General features: G+C 35.5%; 2 protein-coding genes across 3 annotated transcripts; both read left to right on the plus strand.

Annotated features, from left to right (window-relative positions):
• The first annotated feature begins 5264 nt into the window (after window positions 1-5264).
• LOC132172050 (protein STRUBBELIG-RECEPTOR FAMILY 8) lies at window positions 5265-11188 on the plus strand. Its single transcript, XM_059583483.1, has 16 exons — window positions 5265-5656; window positions 6202-6334; window positions 6432-6503; window positions 6605-6670; window positions 6765-6836; window positions 6939-7013; window positions 7257-7328; window positions 7427-7492; window positions 7572-7637; window positions 7724-8031; window positions 8490-8749; window positions 8942-9213; window positions 9353-9488; window positions 9626-9765; window positions 9893-10049; window positions 10732-11188. The coding sequence occupies exons 1-16, from the start codon at window positions 5536-5538 to the stop codon at window positions 10882-10884; spliced, it is 2169 nt and encodes a 722-aa protein (XP_059439466.1). The 5' UTR covers window positions 5265-5535; the 3' UTR covers window positions 10885-11188.
• Window positions 11189-12931: 1743 nt separating this feature from the next.
• Window positions 12932-18292, plus strand: LOC132171624 (O-fucosyltransferase 15-like). 2 transcript variants are annotated; one of them, XM_059582994.1, is made up of 10 exons: window positions 12932-13593; window positions 14154-14243; window positions 14338-14437; window positions 14572-14633; window positions 14811-14899; window positions 15781-15901; window positions 16001-16144; window positions 16297-16631; window positions 16872-17112; window positions 17861-18292. In XM_059582994.1, exons 1-10 carry the CDS (start codon window positions 13087-13089, stop codon window positions 18167-18169), a joined length of 1998 nt encoding a protein of 665 aa, XP_059438977.1. In that variant the 5' UTR covers window positions 12932-13086; the 3' UTR covers window positions 18170-18292. The 2 variants fall into 2 exon arrangements, with proteins under 2 accessions (XP_059438977.1, XP_059438978.1); XM_059582995.1 differs by having other exon boundaries at window positions 13510-13593; window positions 14154-14196.
• Window positions 18293-18372: the final 80 nt, after the last annotated feature.

The following is an 18372-nucleotide window of genomic DNA, read 5'->3' on the forward strand; positions in this document are numbered from 1 at the left end:
CCCTAGTCTAGCCTCCCTTGTCTATGAAACTTTTGTTTCTTAGTGACTTGTCGTTTGGTAGGCACTGAGAGTGCTGAAGGTACCAGCTAGTCAGTGGTGAAATTCCTTAGGGTCCAATAGACTAGATCTCATCTGAATGAAGATTAGGAATTGGGTAAAAACAGGGAGTAGTATATATTTCTGAAACCATTAGATGTGTCCTTTCTAGTTTTGTCTTTCAAGCCATAATCACAAGGCCATGGATATGGTCACGGGATAGCTACAGGGCCATGCCCCATGTTATAAAGTTCTCTCCCTCTTTTAAGTTTGCTAATAAGAACAAAGAACAAGACAACCCATTTGGTTAAAGCTTTGTGTTAAAAACCTACTCCATATTGATTTTGAAAATTACTTAGGGCTTGTTTGGTTTGCAGAATAAACCCCTAGATTAAAATGGTTATTAATATGGAATAGTTATTTTTTTGTTTTGTAAATGCCTATTCATATGAATAATTATTCCCGTGAAAATCACTAATTAATTCCTTGCACACAAGAATAACTATTTATCTCATTTTTAGGAAAAATAACTATTCATGAAGGAATGAACAACCTTTTTCAAAAAAATCAAAAATTTTTTTTTTCAAAAGTTTCTTTTAATCCTTAAATTTGTTTTTTATTGAAAAAAAGAAAAAAAAGAAAAAAAAAAAGGAAAAACCTTGAATTGCAGGGAGTGGCCGGCCACCCACTGCAAGACCTAGGGTGGTTGCACCACCCGACCACCCCGGTGGATTTGAGGTGGCCACAACCTCACCCGGAACACACGAAAATGGGAAGATCTTACTTATGAATCAACATGTAATAGTAATAACTATTCATTTTCTTAACGGAATACATATTTCCCGAATCAAACGAGGCCTTGCTTATTATGTAATACTAATTTATAAGTGATTAATTTTAATGAAGTTTTCATGAGTCGATCTTACTTATGAATCAAGAAAATGACAACACAAAACGGATCTAGGACAGCAAATGGATTCTTTGCTTGCTTCAACGCAATAAAAAACTGAATATAATGTTATATACTTTGCTCCCTCTTTGGTTTGTACTTTGTACCATAGTATGCCAATTTCGTTGGATTTTGGCCTTCCCGTTTTACGTGACACTTTAACCTGCAAGCAATTCTCTTCTCTTGTCCCTTTTGGTGCTGCCTGTAACAACAACCTTACGCCTGTGTTTTTTTGAGTAACTCTTTACTTGTCCCTTTCAGTATCCTTTTCTATTCTTCGACAGATACGGTGTAGATCACCCCCATCACCTGTCCCATTAATGTTAAAAAAAACCATAAGATTGACTTCAGAATTGGCTTCAACATGTTTTTTCCACAAAAGAAGCGATCGGCTGAGTCGGCGGCTGCACTTGCATTGTGGCCTGTCGGTCTCCGCGAAGGAGGAACCTTTAAAAATACCCGTTGGAGCATTTCAGCAGCTATATTTAGTAGGAGCTATTTTTCTCCTTCAGTTGACCAGCTAAGATATTCATCAACACGCCACATAAATAAATTAAAAAAAAAAAAATCTGTTCAAATTTAGATCACCCGTACGAGCCTTCATTAATGAAATTAAAATTTGTGGGGTATAGTTTCATAGGTAGGTGTCCGGTAACGGAGAATTTTTGAAGGAGTTGGAGAGACATAAGACCCACGACAACGAGGCTATGGCCCACTTAATTAATAGATAAAACAAAAATTAAATAATTTGATTAAAATAATGTACTATACAGAAAGGGAAGTCGCTGTTACTGTAGTAGGTATACTCAACTGATTAATCCGTTAAAGTCGTGACATGTGGGACATATAAACAAAGAGGTTAAGTAACCTGCTTTAATTTAACCATCCGATAAGTAATATGTTAAAAGGGAAAAACATAATTTAACCCTTTAAACTATCGGTTATTTTTATTTTAGCCCTTTATTATTCAAAAAGTAATAAAGTAGCTCTCAAACTACCAACCAGTTACAATTTGGTCACTCCGTTAGTCATTACCGTCAAATAGGATGAAAAATTCAGTACTACATTGTTTTGACAAAGTTAAATTACTAAAATGCCCTTTTAAAAAAAAAGTCAATTCAAAAAATGCCACCCAAAAAACAACATCGTTTTGAAAAAAAAATTAAAAAAATAATAATAATAATTAAAAAATATGGTGGTTTAAGGGTGGCTGAGAAAAAAAAAAAAAAAAATAATTAAAAAAAAACGGTGGTTTAGGGTGGCTCGTTGGCCACCCCATGGCCTGGGGTTGCCAGCGAGCCACCCCTAAACCACCATTTTTTTTTTGTTCCCTCAAAACGATGTCATGACTAACGGAATGACCAAATTGCAATTAGTTGATACTTTAGAGGATTACTTTATCACTTTTTGAATATTATGAGGCTAAAATGAAAATGTCTAATGTCTAATAGTTTGAGGGATTAAATTATATATATATTTTTATATTAAATATTTAATTAAAATAGAAAATAAATTAGAAAGTTAAGGTAAGCTTCAAAAAATATATATATATATAAAAATTGAATAATTATGACCGACAGTTCAATCTCTCTCTTACTTCCTTTCCCAGAGCTCTAGCCACGATAAGCACATGCAAGTGGCAACGTGTGACAACTGATAGAAAGACGTTTTTGGACCAATGGTGAATGGTCGGTTCACCGACGGCAGTGGAGGAGGATTTTTTGCACTCTGTGTTGCTTGCTTCCCATCATCCCATGTCGTTTTACTCGATGCAATACATAAATAGTTTATTTTATAGCCTATAATTCTATAAAAAGCACAAAGTTTGTGACAATGACTCTGCCCATTCAAATTTGACTCATTCTATTCTAAGCCACCTTTTTTCTTTAATGGGATCCAGCTTTCATCGTCTTATTAGTCAGTAATATGGCAGTTTCTTTTCTTAATCCCACGTCGACACAATTTAATTTGATTTATGTGAGTCCATAAATCAAATTATTAATTCATTAAATTTGCAAAAATAAATTATTTTATATTTTCTGAAAATTTTGTTTAGTTTTTACTTTTTACTTCAAGCTACTTTTTAAATATATACTATTTTTTTTTTTTGACATGTCTCCACAAAAGGGGAGGAAAATTCGAACTAATGACTTCCGCTTCATTATGCGTAGTCTTAATCGATTGAATTATCTCTTGAGAACCTTTTTAAATATATACTAACTTAAGCATCAGAGTCATATCTTGCCAACCCACACCGGTAAACTCATTTGCTTATCTTTCTTTTCTTTTACTGATATTTTTAATTAACATATGTTTTTAAAGTACATAATTTTCATAAGAATTAAAAAAAAAAAAATTAGACGCATATTAATTTAATAAATTAAATTATAAAAAATTTGTCTATCATAATAATACAGGAAAAAAAAAAAACTTTTTCTGAGCATTCACACGTCATTATTTGCCATCAATAGTAGAAAGTGAAAAGGCCCATCCACAACAACTTTCCAAAGTCAAAAAAAGGTAAGAGTCCCCCCCACAGATTACAATTTCAGCTACTTTCGCAAATTTCCTATACATGCATGCAGATCCAAACTGTCCGTTGGGACCTCACCACGAAAGCGCTAAAAGCGGAAGATCAATGCTTTGAGAATAAAGGGTAATCTGGACACTTCCTGCCCCTCGAACAAAGGTCTTGGGGGTGTTGCCGTGTTTCAGTGTTTGTGTTTTGAAGAGTACTTTTATTTATGATTTAAAAAAAAAAATTGATAATTTAATGTGATATAAAAAGTAATATTATGTATTTTTATAAATGTTTTAATGTAATTAGATTATACACTTTTATATTAAATATATTGTTGAAGAGAAATGCAAATACAAATGAGGTATATATATATATCCTCTCTTTCTTCTTCCTAGAGAAAAAAAAAATATCGTTCTTTATAGAGTAAGTAATTGAATACCAAGAAAGAAAATGTCAAAATAGGACTTTCTTTTCTCTTTTCAAATAAACAAATCTCCATGATCAAAATGAGTCTTCTTCTTAACTCTTATTTCTAAAGTTTGCATGAAAATATATTATTAGTTAAACAAATCTTAACTACCTGACCAATAAACTAACCCTATAACTAATAACATCATGCTTCTTGTACAAATTTGTTAGTTCTCCAATTCCCACATCTGGTTTTTTTCTTTTGAAAGTGTTGGAGAAAACTGAGATATGATTTGAATTTAAAAAAGAAAAAAAAAAATCCTATCAGGATTATTGGTTAAGATTTCCCATCTAACATTATGATTCTCGATAAGATTCATTTTAAAGTTCAAATTTTGTTTTATTTCATTTTATATCGTTCATAATGTCATTTAAATGTGGTGCTATATTACTTAAAATTTTAAAGGGCTCGTTGGGAGGAAATATTTTGCTACTCATTTAAAATAGTATCAAGTGTCTATAAATATTTAAAATACACATTAAATTCTTAGGGTCATTAATAGCAGTTTACTAACTTAGAATAATGTTTTAAATGTTTATGAATTAGAATCTGCTGAAATTTCTAGGGAATTTCAGTTTCTGAAATTTCAAATTTAGACCCTCCATTTTTCATTCAAAAGTCATTGTTCTGCCACATGGTAGAACAATGACCATTGAATAATAATTACCATTTAGACCCACTACTAATAAAATAATAATTATTTTATTATTTTATTAATAGTGGAATACGTGGCAGAACAATGACCATTGAATGGAAAATGAACTGCCTAAATCTAAAATTTTAGAAACTGAAATTCCTCTAAGAATTTCAGTGAATCCAAATCTAATGTTTATAGACACTTGACATTATTTTAAATGCGTCGGAGAAAATTTTAAATACCATAATAACTGAATTCTAAAATTTTGAATTGCTAAAATAAGGAGTGAAGTCAAAAGAAAAAATTCAGTGTGGTATTATCCAGCTGTCCTTTCGATCCATTGGCTGATGGATGGGATATCAAATCGAAAAGGCCTTGGATGAATGAAATTTAGACAGAGACCATAAAATGAATTTTGATCGGACACGTGCATTCCAATCTGACTGCCGACATGGCAAAGGTGTAGAAGAAGAAAGAAAAAAACGTACGTAGAGAATCCAAAGCCGACGTAAGAAAACCCATATTGACAGAGCTGAAAAGCATCGCACACTCATACGTTGCTTGCCTACTCTAAAGTCTAAACCAAACCTTCCACTGGCTTACATTATAATTATTTTTTTTCTTCTAATTTTCTTAATCCCTTTTTGCCTTTTTCGCCGACACACACCCACACACACACTCTTTCTCTCAATTCTCCATCTCTCTCTCTTCATTACTCTAAGCTTCGAATCTCTATCTGACCCTCTGTCCCTTTCTTAATGGCAATGCCTCAAACTACTTCCCTGATCTCTTCTCCAATCTATTCATCTTCTTCTTCTTCTTCTTCTTCTTCTTCTTCGGCTGCGAGTCCATGTTGCTCTTGCATGCGCTCTGCCTCACCTGAACACCGCCTCTGAACCTCCACACTGGAGTCTGGAACCAAAATGGTCAACAGACGCGCTGCTTTTGCGCCCTTTTCAACTCGTCAACTCACTCAGCTGGTGTTACTCGCTTTGATCTTTGTTGCTCTGCCTCTTGTTCGAGCCACTACTGACCCTTCTGACGGTACTTTTTGTTTTTTGTTTTCACTGTGAGTCTGTGATCAGTTTGCTTTTACTGTGTATTTGTTTTTTTTTTTAGAGATTTTAATTCATCAGAAGCACATTGGTTGTGATTGGTTTTGAAGCTTTTTTTGTTTTTTGAAAATGGTAAATGTGGATTTAGATGTTGATGGAGTGAAAAGAAGCGAGGAAATGGGCATTATTGACTTTCTGGGTTTTCAATTTTTGATCTTATTTTGTTAAAGCTCGATCCTTTATACTATGTTTGGTTGCTGAGAAAATGTAGGAAAACAAAACAAGCTGAAGCTGTAAACTTTTTGCTTAATTTTGTGTTAAATAAATGAGAAATTCGTCCTATCCGGGGCTGGATACTTCTACTAGGATAAGTTGAGCTCAGGTAACAAATGGTGAAAATTTTCAGAGTCAATTTGCTTTGAAAATTTTATTGGTTTTTTTTTGACAACTTTCTGAGCAACCAAATGCAAGATTTATTTTATGCATATGTCATTTTTGGGGTTTTGGGTCTGATTTTCCTTCGTTGAATTGCAGTTCAATCTCTTCAGGTTTTGTACACCTCGTTAAACAGCCCTTCTAAGCTAACTAATTGGAAAAGCATTGGCGGTGATCCGTGCGGAGAGTCATGGAAAGGGATTACCTGTGAGGGCTCAGCTGTTGTTTCAATGTACGAATGTTTATGGCAAATGTTGGTTCTTTGAACTGAATTTGGTGGTTCAATCAGTTTGAGATTTAGCTAATGGGTCGTATTATTATTGTAACAGTGAAATTTCTGGATTAGGACTCAATGGGACTATGGGATACAGCCTTGCGGACCTCAAGTCGTTGAGAAAATTGTGAGAATATTATTGCTTTATTTTTCTTATTGGGTTATGAAATTATATAATTTTTTTTCGGCTAATTGAGTTATTACTTTATTTTTATTTGTGTTTGCTAGCGATCTGAGTGACAACGACATTCATGATACAATCCCATATCAGTTGCCACCAAATCTTACAAGCTTGTAAGTTCAATCTTTTTGTGTATTGTTTCTATCTTTTTGAAGCTGTGATTTTTTGTTATTTTATGCAATATCTCTTGTTTATTGTATCGTGCAGAAATCTTGCAGGCAACAACTTAACTGGGAATCTTCCTTATTCTTTTTCTAGCATGGTTTCTCTCAGTTATCTGTGAGTGGCTATTTTGATTGCCATGAAAATTCATTCACTTGTGCTATTCAGTTGCCATATGGCGGTCTACTTATTGCTTGTTTTGAAAATCCTTTGCTTTAGGAACATGAGCCGTAATTCACTTTCCCAGTCAATCGGAGATGTTTTTGCTAATAATCTTGTTGGCCTCACAACCTTGTAAGATATCTTGCTCTAACTCTTTGTTTATGATGTACTATTCTATTCGTAGTTTAGCTGTCCAATGGTGCCTAGTGACTACACTGATGCTCAAACCATATCCTTCAACCCTTTTCTGTTTAGAGTAACCCACTAATCCTTATATGTCTCTTTCAGATAATTTGCACTAATAGGTTATTTCCGTACTATTGAGATTGGTTTTGCCTTTTTCATGTAATTATTCCATCTTGCTTGTGATTGCAGGGATCTCTCTTTCAACAACTTTTCTGGAGATCTTCCTAGTTCCTTAAGTTCATTGTCGAATCTCTCTTCACTGTGAGTGTTTTATGGTGCTACTTTCATTTTAGAAAACCTCCTTGCAAATCTTTATGCAGTTTGTTTTTAACTTCTCATGATATCTGAACTTGTGGCAGCTATTTGCAGAACAATCAAATGACGGGTTCTCTTAATGTTCTTATGAGTTTGCCTTTGACTACTCTGTAAGTTCTGTTCCTTATGTTGGGATTTTTGGTTGCATTATCTACCTTTCTATTGTTCTTAGACCCAATTTTTCTACAGAAATGTTGCAAACAACAATTTCAGTGGATGGGTACCTCAAAAACTTAAAGCAATCCCTAATTTTATGTAAGTTTTCATGCATTTTTCTTATATGCCAAGTTGTTTTGTAATGCAACTTTTTGCAATACTCATAACTTCTATAAATAAAACAGATATGGTGGAAATAAATTTGACAATGGTCCTGCTCCTCCTCCACCACCATATACCCCACCTCCTCCTGGCAGATCAAATGCTAATCGAACTCATGCAAGATCTGGTGGACCTTCACCACGGGGTTCTAATGGTGAATCATCTCATTCTGATAAGGGGTTGACGGTTGGCGCTATAGTAGGCATAATCCTGGGTTCCATTTTCATTGTTTTGGTTCTACTACTTGTTCTTGCTTTTTGCATTCGAAAGAAAAAGAAGGACACTGGTGCTAGAACTCCAAGGGGTAGTCTCTCGGTTGGAACAAATAATGGTAGATTCTCTTTCCTTGTTATTGTTACTCCCAATGTCATTTTTCCTTTGTAATTGATCTATTCAGTTGCATTTGTTGGGATTATAAATTTGGATTTATGAAGGGCCATGATTCTATGAAAGTAAAGCTACTTAAGTATCAAGACTCTTAACATCTTTAGAGGTTTATGACAATTGAAGTTCGTTTTTCTAAAGATGCAGAGGAGTTGGATTTTGTAAATAAATTACTAGCTTGAATCTCCCCTTCCCCCTCCCCTAGGGGCCACTACTTATAAAAAAAATAGATGTTGTAAATAAATTTTTGCAGTTTAATCAACTCTACTACCAACACATCAATGTTATGGCAAATGTAAATTTCTTCTTTTAAAATGGTTTAAAATCTATCATTACTAATTTGGATCTGAACGCTTTTGTGCAAACATCCTGACTGCTTCCATGATGTGTCCTTTTTTTGTGCAGTAATTACTGAGATGCAAGAACAGAGATCAAAAAGCATGGGTGCTGTTATAGATCTGAAGCCCCCACCTGCAGAAAAATTGACGGTTGAAAGGGTGCAAGGAAAAAATGGATCTGTGAAGAGAATAATAAAGTCACCTATCACTGCTACTTCATATACTGTTGCTTCTCTCCAGACAGCAACAAATAGCTTTAGTCAAGAATTTCTTATTGGTGAAGGTTCCCTTGGTCGTGTTTACAAAGCAGAGTTCTCTAATGGAAAGGTGATTTTGCTATGTTATGGTTATTTATTAAATTCTTATCCTTAAAAAATTACTAGTAATGTTTTTCCTTTGTACTGTCATAATCCGCCAGCCCCCTCCCCAAGCATGGTAGGATATTTGTCTTCTAGTCATAACTTTGGATTTTTTGGATGATAGTTGAATTAACACGTTCTGTCTTCTATTTTATCTTAGATAATGGCCATTAAGAAGATCGACAATGCAGCACTGTCATTACAGGAGGAAGATAATTTTCTCGAAGCTGTTTCAAATATGTCGCGCTTGAGGCACCCAAACATTGTTACACTGGCTGGATATTGTGCAGAGCATGGTCAGCGTCTTCTAGTTTATGAGTATATAGGAAATGCGAATCTACATGACATGCTCCATTTTGCTGAAGATGGCAGTAACACTCTGACTTGGAATGCCCGTGTTAGGGTAGCACTTGGCACTGCTCGGGCCTTAGAGTATGTATTATCTGGTTTTAACTCTCTCTCTCTCTCTCTCTCTCTCTCTCTCTCTCTAAGTGTGTATGTGTGGTGGAAATACGCATATGCCCAAAGATTTGCTTCAATTTCCTTTCTAAATAATAGCTTTGACTATCAGGTACTTGCATGAAGTGTGCTTGCCATCTGTTGTACATAGAAACTTCAAGTCAGCAAACATTTTGCTTGATGAAGAGCTCAATCCCCATTTGTCAGACTGTGGTTTGGCTGCTCTAACTCCAAACACGGAGAGGCAGGTAGATAAAACAGAGTTATGTTATGCTTGTGGATTGATGAATAAATTTAATTTCCTTTGTGCATTTTGGTGCTTGATCTGTATGTAGATTTTGTTTTGTGCTGGCATGGTAAATTATCTCTACTTCATGCTTTACAGGTTTCAACTCAAATGATTGGTTCATTTGGTTATAGTGCACCAGAATTTGCCTTGTCAGGGATATACACTGTAAAGAGTGATGTGTACAGCTTTGGAGTCGTGATGTTGGAGCTTTTGACTGGCAGAAAGCCGCTGGACAGGTAAAGCTGTCCGACATTACTGAAAACGTGTTTATGTTCTTTGAATCTCTTTGGCAGCTTTTTCATTATCTTAATGATTGATATATCTGTAAAGTTTTCCCCTTCCCTCACACCTTCTGTTGTTTAGTTCAAGGGTGAGATCAGAACAATCACTTGTGAGATGGGCTACTCCCCAACTCCACGATATAGATGCGTTGGCAAAAATGGTTGATCCTACCCTCAATGGCATGTATCCTGCAAAGTCTTTGTCACGCTTTGCTGACATCATTGCCCTCTGTGTTCAGGTAAATTCATTACTAATGGTAACTGCTAAGATCAATTTCACGATGAGATCAGATTACGATGAACAAAGAGAAATCACATACTTATGGCTTGTTAAAACAGCTCAACGCTATATATTCCATAAAAATTTACCTCCTTTTAAAAGTTTGATTTAGACAAAATTTTCTCCTTAATATGAGGATTCGACATCTTTATCATGTTATCTTGTGCCCTTTTATCAATTTGGGTAATATTTCCAGTACTTTTACGTATTCCAGCATTCTTATTTGATTTCTTTTCCTTATTGGGTTGTTCCCACTACATTTTCAGGAAAGTTACCTACTTAATTAATGTATGAATAGTACTAAATTTTGTCTAAGACTTCGAGTTCCTGCTGTTCCATGAAACAGCTATTCGATATCAAACCTGACCAGTCTAAGAACAATTAATGCAATATATTAGACACCATGATGAATGATGTACTAGAGGTAAATAATCTCTTAAAACAATATGATGAGTGATGTACTGCTTACTATGTTACCAGTGGTCAAAATGGTAGCCCAGATGTAAAAACATACCTAGCAAACCCTAGACTTCTGTTTTCCATTTTTTAAGATCCATGATTCTTTAGTAGCCTTTGGGTTCAATTTAAATAATGTGTCATTTTTTAGAATGTTCAATTTACAATTTTGGTTTTCTGTATAGCCGGAACCGGAGTTTCGGCCTCCCATGTCCGAAGTGGTACAAGCATTGGTGAGGTTAGTGCAGAGGGCAAGTGTGGTCAAAAGGCGTTCGAGTGATGAATCTGGTTTTGCATATAAGACGCCAGAGCATGAAGCAATCGACATGCCGGTTTAAGCAGCGCAGCCATGTTGGACTTACAAAATGACATTCACAGTTTTGTATACAACCACACAAAGGTCAGCGGATGGCTAAAGCGCACAAATGAAAATTTGTGAAGGTGCATCAAGATCAAATCAAAAGATATGTAATTATATCTCATACATATTTCAGTGGCCATTTTATACTTCAAAATTGAAAATTAAGGTACATATTTAGCTGGAAAGGGTGCTATATATTGTATTTTCAAACCTCCGACGATATTTCGATGGGCATTCCGGAGGCTTTGCGGCATAATAAAAATTTTCTCTCATTTGAGCAATTTTTAATGGCAGCATATAGATGAGATCAAATGTTTGATCAGTCTGATATGAGCTTGAAATACGCCGCCAACTGAATTTTATAAAATTGGAAGAAAAAATAATAATAATCACTTTGAAATGCTCCTTTACCAGAAATTTCCAACCTGTTCTGTAAAAGATCATAGTGAAGACAAAGCAAAACCATAAAGACAGGTCGGTCACGTGAGAAGTGTTCTTGAATAAACAGCGTACGTTGGACAGAAGCAGTAGGATAAAACCCCAAAAATGTTGCTTTGCTGATTGTGAAAGAAAATATGGAGTGCAACACGACAACTCTGTGCATGCATCGTACCTGGCTGTGTCACGTGCATCCCTCGTTATATAAATTGACTGAAGTGCTAAGAGTGGTCTAAGCAGTTTGGTTAATTAACTTAATTTACTCCAATTCAATTACGTGTATTTTCTATCCGATGCCAACTATAAGGTTTAAAAGACTATTTCTTCTTCTTCTTTTTTTTCTTAAAAAATTATTTATTTATTTATGTCTCTAAGAAAAATTCATTAAAAAAAAAAAAAATCTCAAACAAAAAATCAAGTGCAAAGAATGTCTTAAACGTTAAATGTTAATTTATAAATTTATAATATCTTTTGGGTTTATTGTGTCAGAATATCTTATGAATATAAAAATTATCTTTGTTATTTCGTTCTCATTTTAATAATATGTTTGCTGCGCTTAACTTTTTAAGGGAGTCTGAATCCACACGTGTGAAAGGGTGTTGAAATATTAATTAAATGATTAAATCAATTATTTTTTATCATATGCCCTAATGTTGTCTTTATACTAACCTTTAGTAATAATTGTATACGTTCCCAAGAGGTAAGTAGCTCAATTAGCTGGGACCACGCCTAATGAAATGGAGGTTATTAGTTTGAATCTCCCTCCCCCTCTTGTGCGGGAACGTAAAAAATAATAATAATAATAATTGTATACATTTTTAAAATTAATGAGTATTAGGCACTATGAATTAAGAATCTCTAAAATTTTTGTGGGTTAGCTTAATTGGTTGGAGACAGTGGTGGAGCCATGTTACCCCTTGGGGGTGCCATGGATTTTTTTTTTTTAACCCACGACACCCTCAAAATAAAAAATAAAAATTATTTTTACAATTTTACCTACCTATTACCCAAGACAAAGCAATTCTTCTCCCGCACCCCCATTTAACCCACAGCAATTTAACCCAATGCAACCCTTCTCCAGCACCCAAAAAAAAAAAAAAATCTCTAAGACGCTCTCTCTCTAGTCTCTTCGTAAAGTGTAGTTCTAGACACTTTTTTTTTTTTTTTTGTATTTCTGTCTTTTTGATAGTGTCGATATGTTACATTTCTAATATATCAATTTGAGCACATATTTATAAACTTTTATAGATATTTTTTGTGACGCATATATTATGTAAATTACCAAATTTTTAGGGTGAAGAAAATTTTTAAGACGCCAAAAAAATTTTCGCGGCACCCCCAATATAAAATGGTTGGCTCCGCCACTTGTTGGAGACCACACCTTATAAAGTAGAGGTTACTAGTATGAATTCTCATAAGAATCTCTAGAATTTTTAAGATATTATACGGAGTATATTTTTACAAATTTCAACTATTTTTTGGAATTTAAATAAATTAAATTTTATCATATTAAAAAAAGACTACGGTCGCATTAACAACCATGATAGTCGTTACTACAATCACTTGAACTTGAAGAGACCAAAAGGTAAACGGCTCTGTTGAATTTGGGAAGGCAAAGCGGCAAACTTGCGACTTTTTTTAAAACAACAAACAAAAACCGCGAGTCGTCGCTGGAATTCAAACAGCTCCGACACTCCAGCCTATCTTAAAGCATTCCGAAAAAGAAAAACCTTTTCTTTTTATGGTATCGGGTCGGACCCGACCCATGGCATCAACCAGTACCCTCTCGGACACCGCTCTCGAATCCAACGGCAAACCAAACGAGCAAGAACCGCCCGAGTCCGATGAGATCGGGGTGTCGGATCAGACCGGGCTCAACAAGGCCCGGGCCAGCTCGTTCCACGCTCGGCCCAGCTCGCCCACCTCGAGGAGCCGGCAAGGCTCGCCGTGCCACTCCCCGCGGCTCCGCCCGAGCCGGCTCAGCAACGACCGGTCCCATGCGTCGTCGTTTTGGGATCTCAAGGGGTTGGGGTTGGGGTTTCTGTGGGATCAGAAGCAGCAATTGAAGGTGAAGAGGAAGGCAACCAAGGCGTGGTATTCTAGAAAGCGAGTGAAAGGGCTGGTGAGTCTGATTGGATTGGTGGGTTTGTTTTTCTTGGTGAATTGGATCATGCTTTTGCGGTTACAGGATCACGGGGTTGATTCCAAAGCTGTGGTTTCGGGAATTTCGGGTTCAGTTTCGATTCGGGTATGTAATGAGCTTTGTTGTTGTATAAATGGTAATTTGTACTTATCATTGTTGTTATTATTATCGGATAAAAGCTATGTTTGCTGCCTTGCTGGAAATTTAATGCTTAACGCTAAAAAAGATTCATATTTTCCATATATGAATTAACTAAATGTATCAATTGGAAGGGATGCGGATTAATTTGGAGAAAATTGGAATTTTAATCTGCAAGCAAAGTGATAGATGTTACATTTTTGTTAAGGGTGTAATCTTATGTTACTTTCTTTTTTCTTCAAAATAATTGAGTAATTATTCCCATTATGCAGGAACATGAGAAATTGTAATAAGCACTTGAAATTTGGAATTGGTTACTTTTTATTGGCTTTTGGCCGTTAATATCAAACCCAACGTAGTGCAATGCTGATATGATTGTTTATGGAAAAGGGGAGGGGGGTGGAAGAGAAGTGTAGCTGGGTAGGAGCGGTAACGCTTGTTGAAAAGTTGAAATCATATTGTGGAAATTGATGTCATGAAGTTATTAAGTTTTTCCATTTGGTTTCTTTGCTTGAAATGTTTTGCAGGAGAAATGGAGAAAGTATGGTAAAGGTAAAAGACCACAGAAAGGTACTTATGGGAGGATGTTGGCTTTGGCTGCCCATGCCTTGGCCGAGGTATTTGCATATCTTCATGTGACTCTACATAGTGTTCCTATTGTGAAGAATACAGAATTTTTTTTGGTAAGTTCTTTAGCCTGATTTCATGCAGGGACAGAATAAACCTGAGCCGAAAGATTTGTGGCAGGAGCCTTTTGTTCCTGCTTCTGCTTGGAAACCCTGTGCTGATCAATGCAACTGGGAAGCGAGTGGTGAGTCTTTCTCTCTCTCTCTCTCTCTCTCTATGTGAATGGGTATCTTAAAGATTATTAAGAACATGGATCTAATGTGTAAATTAATAATTCAAGCTGGTTCTCACAATGCATTGTCTGTGTTATTGTAATAGAGGGAAATAATGGATACATTATGGTAACTGCAAATGGTGGGATAAACCAGCAGCGGATTGCTGTAAGTAATGCCTGTGATTTAAGTTTGTGCTTTTAATTTTACTCTTGTATCCCAATCTCATGAATCTGCCTCGACTCTTAAGGAACAAAAAAGAAAAAGAAAAAAGGAAAGAATAAAAGCATCCTACGTGTTAATTTGTTCTTGTCTATTATCTGAATTCATTCTGATTTGCAACAGGTTTGCAATGCTGTTGTGGTTGCGCGATTGCTTAATTCAACTCTGGTTGTTCCCAGATTTTTGTACAGTAGTGTATGGAGAGATATGAGGTGACACGCTTCTTTCTCTCTCTCTCGCTTTCCCCAATCATGGAATTATATTTGTTTGTTTCTTTATGCCATGGTTAGTGTGCTCTTCCATTGGAAAAAAAGAGAGGCTACAGTTAGTGGCTAGATTCAAAATCATCTGAGGTTCTGGAAGTCCTTTTTTTTTCTGCTATATTTTATTGGGGGTATGCATCAGAGTCATCATAAAATAGAAATGGCTATATTTAGGGAAAATGCATCTTCCCATCTGAACCATGAGCTTGGTTGTGTAATGTCCTACCTAAACTTTAAATTTGAGCAATTAGCCCCCTAAACTATGGGGTCAGTTCAATATCCCCTCAGTGTTGAGGTTTTTCCAATTTCCATTATACTTAACCTTACAAATCAAGTGTTTATCATAATATTACATAATCACATGTTTATTTTTCTTTAATTTTTTTGTGATAATATAATAAACATGTGGAAATTAAGATTAAATGTGACAGAAATTAGAGAAATTTTAATAATCAGGAGGCATTGCAACTAATCACATAGTTTAAGGGATTTATTGTTGAAACTTAAAGCTTAGAAGAACTTTACAAATGACCTTAGTATATAATGAAAAATGCAATTTACCCTATTTTTATAAATTGGGGGTGGGAGGTGTGTGGGGAAAATGAGATGTTATAAACTGCCCCTTGGTTATATATCTGTGTGTGTGTGTGTGTGCGTGTGTTGTGATTGTTACTGTTAATGTTTTTTGAATGGAATTGCTTTATGCATGTGTTTGTTATTTTTCAGTATGTAGTGAATTCTATTGGTTTTAGATAGTGTGCACGCTTTTAAAACCTCTTATTTTTGCTTTAGATGGAAAAGTGACAATATCAAATTGTATAATTTCATAGTCAATTCAGCGATATCTATCAGGAGGAGCATTTTATTAACTACTTGACTCCTGATATTCGGATAGTGAAGGAACTTCCTGAGGATCTGCGGTCATTGGATTTGGAGGCCATTGGTAGTATTGTAAGTTAATTGCCCAATTTGATTCGGAACTGTTTGTAATTGATACGTATGAACTCCAATGGTGAGTTATTTGTGGTGATCGATGGAATGTTGTTCCAGGTGACAGATGAAAACATCATGAAAGAGGCCAAACCAAGTTTCTACTTGAAGAAGATCCTTCCTATCCTATTTAAAAATAGAGTTGTCCATTTTTTTGGATTTGGGAATCGCTTGGCATTTGACCCAATTCCATTTCAGTTGCAGGTAAATCACTAGCACTTGAGACTCCTGTATATTACAAATTTCTGATAGGTTATAAGCATATTTATTGAAATGTCACCCTTACTTGGTCTTCCTTAGTTTGTTTCAGTCTTTCTTTCCTACTTTGCTCTTCCTAATTGGGGAACTTCATACAGAGGCTTCGATGCAGATGTAATTTTCATGCCCTGCAATTTGTTCCCAAAATACAAGAAACTGGAGCTTTGCTTCTTCAAAGGTTACGCCAGCATGATGGTCACCCTGGACGACTGGATCATTATCTTATTGGTCAATCTGCAGAATCAATTAAGAAGGAGAGCAACAATCGTGCTAAGAAAGCTTCCAGATATCTAGCTCTACACCTGAGATTTGAAATTGACATGGTAGCACATTCTTTATGTGAATTTGGTGGAGGTGAAGAAGAGAGACAAGAGTTGGAAGCATTTCGGGAAATCCATTTCCCTGCATTGACACTTCTCAAGAAGACCACAAAGTATGTGCCACATCATTTGTGTTTTCTATTTATATCATGTATGTAATTGCTGTAAATTCACGATTCTATTCAGCAATTATTTCAATATTTGTGGAGTTTCCAGCTACATTTTAAATACATAATTTTATTATCAAAGACAACCCCTTAAAAAGAAAAGGAAAAAAGTAAAGTGAAAAGGACAGCATTTGTCTTCCATCAACTCTTTTTTATGATCTAATCAAAATTTTTAAATCTTTGCAGGTTACCTTCTCCTGCAGAACTCAGGTCAGAAGGCCTTTGTCCTTTAACACCGGAGGAAGCAATACTTATGCTTGCTGCTCTTGGTTTCAAACGTAAGGCACATATATTCGTGGCAGGTTCACAAATTTATGGAGGTCAGTCGAGATTGGCTGCTTTGACCAGCTTGTATCCTAATTTGGTTACTAAAGAGAAGCTGCTTTCATCAACCGAACTTGAACCGTTTGTGAATTTTTCATCTCAGGTAATAATGTTGCTTTTATTATTGTTGTTCTCCAGCTTGAGTGTGATTACATGCCTAATTCAGTAACTTGCGCTTGGTTGTGTTCAATAAAGTCATAATTGCCTCCACCCATTAATGAATTTCCTCATTCCGTTTTTGTTGTGTCTTAAAATGAATCTCCATTGCTCAATTGTCAAAGCATAGAATAATTGTAATTGTGAAAAAAAAAAAAAAAAATCTATGAAAAGTGCAAGTTGGTCTTGCATTTAATGTCTTTTCTTAATCTTTGTATTTTATCAAATAGGACGCTCATCATGGGATGAATGGAGTATGATTCTTTGATAGCATTCTTTTTCATCGCACACAAGCTAGCTAATGTTTTTTGATATCATCTCTTTCTCAAGAAAGCGTAATTGGAGACAATGGGTGTTTCTTAGGAATTTCTGAAGCAGTACTGCTGAAGAATATTCATACCTTTGTTAAAGAATATTCATAGTGTTAGCTAGGCTCTTTTGGGTTCTGCAACCTATTTCCATTCTCAACCTAGTTCCGTGTCACTGTCTCATTGATGGTGGTGCGTCTATCTTCTCTGTTTGTTATCATGCAGCAGCATATAATTTCATTACTGGACAAGTTCGTGTCCATCGTATGTAATGTACCATACATAAATTTAATTTTTTTTCTTTATAACTGTGAGGAAAAATTAGTCTTTTAATGTTTTTCATTCTTAGGAGTTTCTTGAAGAATAATGAGCTTACTTCTTCTGCAGTTAGCTGCGCTGGACTTCATAGGCTGCACTGCTGCAGATGCATTTGCCATGACCGATTCAGGGAGTCAGTTTTCATCTTTAGCATCGGGGTATCGAATGTACTATGGTGGAGGCAAAATGCCAACAATAAGGCCAAATAAACGCAGGCTTGCAACCATCTTTTTGAAGAACTCCACCATAGAATGGCGTGTGTTCGAGCAGAGAGTGAGGAAGGCTGTTAGACAAACTAAACATGTCCAGACAAGACCAAAGGCGAGGAGTATTTACCGGTATCCAAGGTGTAAAGAATGCATGTGCAGATTAGATTAATATGGTTACTATAACTGGAATGTTACTACCAACTGTAATATGTGACAATCATTTATCATTCTTTTGTTATGATTCAGGCTTGATGCCAATAGTCTAATAAACAGTTCAATATTCATTAGTTTTTGAAGGCTTGTGACTCAGAGATCAGAGAATGAGTGATGAGATTAGATTTAGTCATTTAACCTTTGACAGAAAAGTAAAAG

The sequence above is a fragment of the Corylus avellana genome, chromosome ca2, assembly GCF_901000735.1.
Source record: "Corylus avellana chromosome ca2, CavTom2PMs-1.0".
Taxonomy (NCBI): Eukaryota; Viridiplantae; Streptophyta; class Magnoliopsida; order Fagales; family Betulaceae; genus Corylus; species Corylus avellana.